This window comes from Macrobrachium nipponense, chromosome 19 (genome assembly GCF_015104395.2).
Source record: "Macrobrachium nipponense isolate FS-2020 chromosome 19, ASM1510439v2, whole genome shotgun sequence".
NCBI lineage: Eukaryota > Metazoa > Arthropoda > Malacostraca > Decapoda > Palaemonidae > Macrobrachium > Macrobrachium nipponense.
In genome coordinates, this window is record NC_061088.1 from 18,913,474 (window position 1) to 18,923,948 (window position 10,475).

Sequence of the window (10,475 nt, forward strand, 5' to 3'; positions counted from 1 at the left end):
CCCCCACCCAAGGGGTAGTGACGTCAGTGCACTTCACGCGGTGCACTGTTGGCATTACTTAAAGTTCTTTGCAATGCCCCTTCGCCCCATAGCTGCAACCCCTTTCATTCCTTTTACTATTTGTACGTCCTTTCATATTTTTTTTCTTTGTCTTACTCCTAACAATTTCATATAGTACAACGGCAAGGTTTTCCTCTTGTTACAGCTTTTAAAACCCTCTTCCAGCACTGAATTACCTCATAGGCGATTGGCCTAAATTCTACGTATATTCCATTCTATTCCAAAACGTCAATAATCTCATTTCATATTATGTCGTAAAAACCGTCCCCCTCCCCCCACCAGTTTTATGGACAGCGCTGGAAAAAAAAAATGCACATGACGACACTAGAAGGAGAGGAAACATGACAAATAAAGAAAATCATTGAAGACTGTACTAGGTACTAGGTGTTGAAAACAGATATGTATAAGGAGGGGGAAAGAGGAGAGAACTGAAGCAGCTGATGTTCAAAGAAGGTTTCAGTCAGAATCATTATATTTTAAAAATGAAAGCCAGGTTCAAATTGTTGGACACAAGGCAAACAACTAGGAAAAATACAGAGTTGTTGTGCGCTATCTTTGTATAAGAGAAGAAGACTAAGTACTGAACATCATTTTCTTCTGAGGAATTTTAAAGAAAATAAATGATCAGGGTTTAACTCCAGATACCTTAAATCTCTTAAAGAAAACTGGGAGAATGCACAAGAATAGAAATTAGTATAAGGAATCATTTTGGTTGTTCAAGTTAGAGAGAGACTTGGCATTATAGGTGAAGGTGAAAAGCAAGATAATCAAATTGCTACCTAAGTAACGGTAAAAAGCGAAATTAGCCATAAAATTATTTAAGTTCTAAAGTAACTATAAATTCGACATTAAGATGAAAACACTAGAAGCGAAATAAACATTAGATAAGTTGACTAAATCCATTTTAAGTTTTAAAATAATGCTGCATATAAATACGGTTAGCGCCCTGTGCCCGCAACTGTGTTTAGATTAGAATCACGTTTGTTAGGAACCATTAACCGAGACGTGTGGTCGGAGTATTTGGAAGGATACTACCTATTATCCACAAAATACAGACATGTTAGCCACTGAACCTTCCTATTTATTGGATTTTGGGATAAATATGACAAAGGCCTAAGTGCAGCAGTGAAATAAATACGGTAAGGCTTTCCAGTTTGTTTGTTTTTCTTTTTTTAGAATAAGGTTATGCACTGGTGGGAGCTAGCTAGGTACTACTACTACTACTACCTAATAGCTATAAGTACCTACTACTAGGTATAGCACCGTGGTGTTTTTATTTTGGGCGAATCTTACTGTGCCTACTAATTAGAATATTTTTAGTATTTTAAGCAGCTTTAAGATAAGGCCGAAACTTGTTTTTGCTGTCATCTTGGCCATTTGACGGTAGATCAGAGTAGGCTAGTACTACTACTACCTACTACCTATATAGGCTAGGCTACCTACTAGCTAGGTATAGGCTACCTAGCTTAGGTAGGTACCTAGTATGGTAGTAGTACCTACTAGTAGGTATACCTACTTAGGTAGTAGGTAGGTAGTACCTAGGTACTCCGGAACAGTATGAGGATGTAGCCTATCATAGGTACCCAATCTTACCCAGCCTAACTTACAATACCTAGCTTTCCACCTCCTAGGCTACCAGAATGGGGATTCTTTCTTTCTTAATCTTCAGCTGAAAGTCCTTAGGTATGGACAAGGTTAGCCTTGGTAATAGGTAGATTACAAAACCTTAGGTAATGTTCCCAAAGGAAAATCACCCTGCGGAGAGAGAGAGAGAGAAGTAGGATAAAAATCCGCATGGTACAGGGGTGGACCATGTACGATCAATGTGTACAACCCCCAAAAAAGTACATTATAACGCGTCCTGACATCGGAGATGGGCATCAGACGCGACTTCTTGTTGGTGAGAAACGGAGCTAAAGACCTCTACTCCAGTGTCAGGACGCGTTATAATGTACTTTTCTTGGGGTTTTACGCATTGATCGTACATGGTCCACCCCTGTACCATGCGGTTTTTTACCCTAAGCTTACAGGTAAAGGTGATGATACGTAAATAATATGAGGCTTCTTGTTGCCTTGGGCTAAACGTTGAAAAGTTAGCAGTTTCAGTCCTCCACCAGGCTAGGCTATTGCCTCTTGGGCGGACGTCAGTAAGGTAATCCCAACCCCCTACCATGGTGTCACTCATGGCTACCTAACCAAAGTGTAAGGGAACTGTACATGAACATAATTTACCTTTCAGAGACAATGTCCTACATGACCTTTGGGCCGGTTTTGTTATCCTGAACCCGCTACCTAACCTGACTGAGGTGGCCAGAAATGAGAAATACTAATATTTATTTATGTATCTTGCTTACTACTATTTGTTCTCTTTATGAGGTTTAGCATCCCCACAGTAAGAAAAATGGAGAACCCTGCCCTCCCCTTCCTAACCTAGGCTAATCCTAAGACCTAATTAGTCAGGTGTCTCATTTTGGGACTTGGGGAGCCTATGCTTTGCAGTACAATTTTTCTTGACTTGATTGCCTACAATTAAACTGTACTTGAAAGAGTTACTCTAAACTGTATTTTTTCATGTCATTGATACAGCTGAGCCAGAATTTCCACCAGTCACTGCAAGTCCAAGTAGACATAAGGGCCATGCTACAGATGTCCCGATTAATTTAGTTTGAGAGTGCCTTGCTATAAATGATACTTGCGATCCTATGTACCAAGATGTCACAGCTGCTTTGAAATAATATGCATAGGGGATTTAAGTATTTTATTAGAGGCAGTCCCCGTTTTTTTGGCAAACTCCGTTAATGGCAATCCGGTATCACGCTTGTCTAGCACCATAAAATCGGCGATTTATGGCACCATAATGGGCTGAGTTTCTGTTATCGGCGCCATAAGGTGCCAATAATAGTTATGGTGCCATAACATACCTAACAGAAGCGCCATTAACTGAAACGTGGCATCATAAGCGCCGTAAATCGCCGAGTTTCGGTGAATGGGATTAATTAACAATTAAACTATACTGGATCTCAGTTAACGACCACGTGATCCTTAATTAAATGATCCGTAACCAGTTCAGTTTCAATAATCACTGAATGATTGATAAATCACAAAAAGAAAGACGACACGAGTTGGGGAACGATACTCATTTCAACACTGCTTAGTTAATGCATGCGATTAGCAGAACATTATGAAATGTTACACTGATAACACAAGTTAAATGCATGCTGAGTTGGTCTGACTGCGAACACAAGAAAGTAAAAACAAAACACATCTTACCTACATCACCCTTATGAATTGAAAAACGAGTCCTTTAGCAGGTGACGCTACCTGTGATAGCCAGTTAGGCATTTTCCAAATTCAAGTACTACCACAGAATCATTAGTCAAAGTAACAGTTCAAGTACAAAATACATAACAGTGAAAAGGTTCTCACAACTCTGTCAAAAGCAGACTCAAAAACATTCACAAATGAGAAAGAAGCATTTATCCATGCCTCCTGCTTACTTCTTGACATCAGATTCGAGACAGCAGCAGATTCAAGTTGAGAGAAAATGGCGTACACATTTTTTCATGACACCCAGTGAAATAAAATATATAAGCATCTGAGCCTATCTTTGTTTTGGCAGCACCCTGCAAAGGCAAAATTCTAGTCTGTTGTTACTGAACATAATGACTTTAATACGTATGTGAATAAGTAAGCTTCTTATTTTAGCAACTTTTGTAGTGTTAGAACTAAGGTAAGGTTTTATAGCATGTTTCTAGAGGAAATGGATGAGGAATATGACAAGCTGAAATAAAAATTCCAAGGAATAAAGCAACCATTTTTAGTCCCTATAATTAGTGGCCTCTTATATTGCTACAGACACAGTGGTGTAATTGCGGAAATTGCATTAAAGGCATAATTTTTTTTTTTTTTTTTTTTTTTTTTTTTTTTTTTTTTTTTTTAATTTAAATCTATGGGTGAATAGAAAAATTAAAATACAGAAGAATAAGGAAATCACTGGGCAGAACATTTGTTCCTACTAGAATATGGAGCACCTCAGTGGCGTGATCGGTATGGTCTCGGCCTGCCACCTTGGCCGCAAGTTTGATTCTCGGACATTCCATTGAGGAGTCAGAGATGTGTATTTCTGGTGATAAAGGTTCCTCTCGACGTGGTTCAGAAGTCACGTAAAGCTGTTGGTCCCATTGCTGAATAACCACTGGTTCCATGCAACGTAATAATACCATACAAACAAACAAAACCTACTAGAATATGAAATCTAGTCTGGTTGTTGGTGCTTAGTAACAAGGTTGTACACTAGCAGATGTACTACACTGTACTGAGTAGCTGTGGTCTGCATCTCCCGCCATGGCTGCAGTTGAAAGCTGAATTCTCAAGAGTTGTATGGGTGGCAAACAGTTGTGTCTTGTTTTTTATCATTTGTATTTTGATTGTGCTTGAAACGATGTTTCCTGAAATTCATCTCTTAAAAAGTTATCACACTAGGTGTGATTGTGTGAAAGGTTTTTGTTTGTGGTGTGGTTGACTATGTTTCATAAATCCCCTTGTGATTGATCTCTGTTACATGGCTCTTACCCATGTTTTGACCTGTGTGGAACTCGTGTTGTTTCCTTTCACCTTTGTATGCCTCTCCCTTGCATGCATTTCTTAGGAAGCACATAAGGATAAGCCCACACTTTCCGGGAACTCTGGCCATTGTAGCCCCCTCAGGCTACCATGGTCCCCAGGCCATCATGGGAGTGGCTTTACTCCTGTGAATAGCACCAGCCCAGTCAGTTAGAAAGTTTGCAACCTAATGCTTTCCCTGGCCTGCACACTGCTCAGTGCTACAGAGACCCCTGCACTGCTTGGTGTGTGTCTATGTTGGACAGTCAGTATGCATCCCATGCTTACCTTGTTTAGGTGGAAGGGTGAGTGCCTGGCTAGCTCTGCTCCTCTGGCATGGCACAAATGCAGTAAGGTTATTTTGTGTGGTATTTTTTGTCTAATTCTGATGGTAAGTCTGTAGCTGGGACTTGTTTAAGGCACTTGTCTTGAACCCTTAAGGAAGTTCTTGCCTCAGACTTATCTGTACTAGCCATTTATCTTGGGAGGTTTGGCTAGGAAACAGTGCAGTGCATCTCATTATTTATAATCATCCTAGTATTTCAGAACTGGTTCCGTAGGTCCTTGGGTAAATCCTGGATAGGTCACTTGTAGGTGATATTTGGTTGGCTTGCATAACCCTTGTCATGTATCATGGCCACCATCAATTATATGAATGCTCCTGTGCTGGGTACCTAACCTGGTCCTTCAGTTTCTTTTTATTTTTCTGCTGTATTTGTGGCAGCTTGCCTAGAATTACCATTCAAGCAGCTTAGACTATACTAATGGGCAACCGTTTAGTTTTTGGACAAAGGCTCTGATTATTTGTGATTAGTTTTTGCTTCAGGTGAACTTCGTCTTGGCAAGATATGATTCAAACAAGTAGTGAGAGTAGCATTGAACTAATGATTAAATTGTTGTTGGATACCTCATTACTCTTTTTGAAGACCATGGTTGAGACAGCAGCAGCAGAGATAAGATATTCAGACAGGTTGGGAGAACTTAACATAGTGTGTTGTCGCCTTTAAATCCCTGGGGACTTCAAAGGGAACTGTAACTAAGCCTTCTGGGTGGCTATGCCTGCAGAATGAGGGCGTGGGAAAGCGTAAACCTAAAAAAACTGACTTGGAGTTTTATCCTTCACCCTCTTATGGGAGTTTGATGTAGCTTTGACAACTTTATTGATATAGCCCCTGAACCTGCTGCCATACTGTATGCAGTAATTAAGTACGGTATGTTCTAGAAATATTGATATGTTAAATAAAAATTATCAGTAGAATTAGAAATTATCATAACTTCACTGCAGTGTGGAAGCTACTCTGTTATAACTTTTACAAATAATGACAGGGTATGCCCTTTATCATTGGCCACCTAGATTGTGCAGGATCATGGAGAAAATGGTCAATGCAGAACTTTCAAGATTCATAGAGAAAAAACCCTCTCGTCACCTACTCAGTTTGTTTTTGCTGAATGCATTAAACCATTGATACCCTAGTTTGCCCTGAATTCTCCATCTGTGAAACATCTGGAACCAAGTAGCATCATGAGACTATTGCTTGATGTTTAAAAGCTATGTGACTGCTTGGAAGCATTGAATCCTCAGTACTATTTATGACCAATTTATGGGGCGAGTTGCCATTATTCATCCAGACCTTTCAGCTAACTATTTCTTTCAAGTCAAAGTAGGTAATACTCAGCCTGGAAGAAAATAACAAAAAGTAAGTGCTGAATGGCTGGAACTGCCTTGGTGGTGCTTGGCTGTAATACATGTACATAATTATAGTATATACGTCTATTTGTCCAGCTGTTTATTATGTTCACACCTACTCATACATTCTGAGACCCCATCCAGTTTCTCCACTATTAAATCTCAAACCTCATTTGCTAATTTCCTTTCTCTCTTTTAAATTATAAGACTTTCCAGATAGTAAATTCTCCTTGAGAGAAGTTTTAATATTCCAGTCAAAGAAGACATATTCTAGTGCAGTCATTTGATACTTACTAAGTTTATTTAAATTGAGATAGTTTCTAATTCTAGCCATTTTGGTCTGCAGGTACTGCCGGACAGTATGTGTGGACCCCATTTTGACATGGCGGACAAGTTTTAAATCATCATTGGGAACTCAAGACGTAGCTCAGTGTGAGCAGCATTTTTATACTTAAAAGAATAACCAACCTAGATTTTCAAGTTTGTGAAGAAAACAGTTTGCTTTGTAGGTGCTGTAGTCATTTAAGGGTACGGTATATCATAGTTCTGATCATTTATTGTAGTATGCTTTATTCTTTAAAGTTGGTCTTGAGTGGCTTTAATCATCATGGATGCATATGGGTCTGACTTTGCCACTTTGGACTTAAATTTTGATTCTGAGGACCCTGTCACTTGTATTTTCTGTAATGATCAGTTCAATATAACTGAAGATGAGCAGCCACTTTTGCAACACCTTCTTACAGTTCACAAGTTTGTCATTGGAGAAGTTGAAGCAATTGCTGATCTCAGACAGTACGTATCATATTGGGGAAAACTGCAGTATGTAAACTTGAAAGATTATTGTGTTATTTTTAACACCAATACTGAGCCAGGAGCTAAATTTCCATCTGAAACTTACTATCTTTTATGTAGTAAACTTCCTGAAGATAAAGAGATAAGGTCAACTTTGAGTAAATTGAAGCTTAAATATGTTTTAAAGATGAAGGAAAAAGAAATGCGGGATACAACTTTCTCACGTAAGTGCATTTATTGCAGTGAAACCATAACAGGTGGTGTGGCTAATTGCTTTCAGCATCTTACTTTTAGCCATGGATTTTCAGTCGGTAAACCAGATGACATTGTCTTTGGGGCTCGGTTACTTGATGTTATGGAGGAAAAGTTAAGAAAGTTACAGTGCCTGTTTTGTGAAAATACTTTCAAAACACATGTAGTCATGAGAGTGCACATGCGAAAGAAACAGCATCGATGTCTTAATCCTAAAAACAAATTGTATGATAGATTTTATCTCTTGAATTATTTAAAACCAGGAACACCTTGGGAATTAGCTAAACATGATCGTACTTTAGAGAGTGACATAGACAGTTTACATGAAGAAGAGAGAGGTCAGGGTTATGGAGATCCTCTATGGACTGACTGGCAGGAGGACCATGTACCTCCCACTACTTGCCTCTTCTGTGATTTTACAACAAGCAAAGTTCCAGGAGGTCTTTTCAATCATATGGTAGCGTACCACAAATTCGACTTTGAAAGTGTTACAAAAGGTTTTAAATTCTATGAACGGGTTAAAGTGATAAATTGCATAAGATGTTTTATGAGTGAATGTCTTTGTTTAACATGTCCTTTGAAGTTTTCCTCTCGTGATGCACTTCTGAAACACATGAGTGAGGCCAATCACTGCAAATTGCCTCCTACATCTATGTGGGACCATTCTCAATATCTTATCCCTGTGCTTGAAAATGATGGGTTGCTGTATCATTTAGAAGATACTGAAATCAGTGACTCTTCTTTTTCTGATGATGGGAAAGCTATTGTTCCTGAAGATGTAGTGTTGTTCAGTAACTCTGTTTTAGAGGATGATAAATTGAGAGAAGAAATAACTGGCGCCAATGATATGGATGCTGTTGCAATGTGCTTGTTTTGTCGTTACTCGGCAGTAGGGGAGTATCCTCACACGTTGATTTATAATCATATGCGTGTTCTGCATTGCTTTGACTTTATGGAAGTTGTTAATGGCCAGCCTTTTTATAATCAGGTAAAACTTATCAATTACATTCGATGGAGAACTGCTAGAAGTGAGTGCTACTATTGTGGAAAAGTGTTTGATGGTATGATTTCAATGGAAGAACACAGAGCACTAGAGGGACACAATGTTCTTCCAGACTTGCACATGTTCGAAGATGCAAGATGGTTACAGCCTGTATTTGAAGGTGACATTTTGTTGCAAAAAATTAGGGAAGCTGGAGATTCTGATGAAGAAACTGCAGACAATCCCCAGGCCTGTTCAGTGGACAATGTTTTCAGTGAGGACATACATGTACCTCCATCAATTTTAAATGACAGAAGATTGCGCCAAGAATTGCTGGAAAATATGGCATGTCATATTGTGCAGTTTGATTAGCATATGTTTGTAAGGTGTTATTTTCATATTAAGATTCGTAGTAGAATTTTTACCCAGCTTTTACTGCACCTTCTCAAACATTAAAGATATTTTGCCAAATTATCTTTTATTTTATTTCCTGAATTACAGTATGTACATGTACTTTGGTTTTTTGTTGTAATGAATGCTGGTGAGTGATGCAATGAAATGTTGTACCCTCATTGCTGTTGTGCAAGGAATATAGACAAAAGAAAAGCAAGAATGTGAAGGAAGGAATAATGCAAAGAGAATGTAACAATTCAGAGCATCTATACTTTATTTCTAGGTAGATTACCTAAGATATGTACAATGTTTTCCTATCTTAAGAACTTGTGATTAAATCTTTAATATAATAAATAATATATTATTCATAATGACCACCCTCATGGGACTTGGTATTGTATTATCCATGCAACCATTTAAAATCTTACATCTTGAAATATATCTTTTGTATCCTTGGTGTGTTTAACAGGAATAATGTTTCCCATCGTATTTAATTTAACTTGTCTAGATCCACTTCCTTTTGATTATGAAAATACTTTTGTAAAGGATTACAGATGAGAATGGACAAGTTGAGATCATCTTTAGGGCTTTGGTAATGGCAGTACCCCATGGGGTGGTTGCATGATTTCAATTAACAATTAACCATGTGTAACCCTCAAAGGTGTTGAACTGTGGTCATCACTTTGACAAAGAGTGCTGACATCAGTGTTAGCGTTGCTGATACTGTTCTCAGACGTGGTATGCCTGATGGTCACCTGATAAACAAAATGGCAGGTAAGAGTGGGAACTGATGTAGGCTATATGAAAATATTTGTTTTTTCAAATAAGTATAAACGTATTAGAGCGACTTGAAATTTGGGTGATCATGGCTATTTAGCCAGCTAAGATTATGACAAACAGCTACTAAAAGACAGTAGTCATGTAGGCTTTCCCGGCAGTTAAGAGGTTTTACTAGTTCAGCAATAATTATCTGTCACAAATCTTTTCAAAGGAATATAAACCTATATTAAATTTGTGTTTCCTGAGAATTATTACCCATTGACCTTGGGCAGTAAGTGCTGCCTCTCCGTGGACGGTAGCATTTGATGATTTTATACTAGTGTACCGAGTTGACTATGCTGTAATAAGCATCTAATCATACAGGTAATTACTAGAATTACTATAAGCTTTCAGCCTTGATGTTAAGAAATAGGTAGCTGTGCTGTTGATGCTTGCTTTTAGATAATCTTATACTTCAACTCATACTTATCCTTGCTTTCTCCAGCCCCTAAACACCTTCATATCTGATCAGTTGTTTGTCCTGTGATGAATTACATATAACCATTTGGGTAGCAATCCTGACGTTTGAGTTTCACTGTGATTCATTTGAATGAAGACATTGTTACTTCTTAATGTAAATATCCCTCACCAACAAAAATACCCCTTTTTACTACCATTTGACATCTTCGTCATGGTATTGGTAGAGAACTCAGAAACTGGTTGAGCTTCTATGTATGAACAATCATGGCGGCGAAATTAATGCAAAACTGATGATTATTGAAAATTTCATTTACTGTAGTGGAAGTAGGGTTGCTGGATGATGGCATCATAATGTGAAGACTTGATGAAATATAATAGGAAAAATAGTCTGAAAGTGTTCTCAGAGGAAAGACCCATATAAGGCTTAGAAGCCATCGAAGCTATCCTGGTGCTGGAAGGGAAAGAATG

General features: G+C 38.3%; 2 protein-coding genes across 2 annotated transcripts in view; both read left to right on the plus strand.

Annotated features, from left to right (window-relative positions):
• Positions 1-800: 800 nt before the first annotated feature.
• LOC135214550 (uncharacterized) overlaps positions 801-10,475 on the plus strand; it is a gene marked incomplete in the record, with an annotated part of 215,355 nt that continues 205,680 nt past the window's right edge. Inside the window, 1 exon segment of the mRNA XM_064248922.1 lies at positions 801-1,197.
• Positions 1,062-9,065, plus strand: LOC135214563 (zinc finger protein 277-like). Its single transcript, XM_064248928.1, has 2 exons — positions 1,062-1,199; positions 6,696-9,065. The coding sequence occupies exon 2, from the start codon at positions 6,957-6,959 to the stop codon at positions 8,745-8,747; it is 1,791 nt and encodes a 596-aa protein (XP_064104998.1). The 5' UTR covers positions 1,062-1,199; positions 6,696-6,956; the 3' UTR covers positions 8,748-9,065.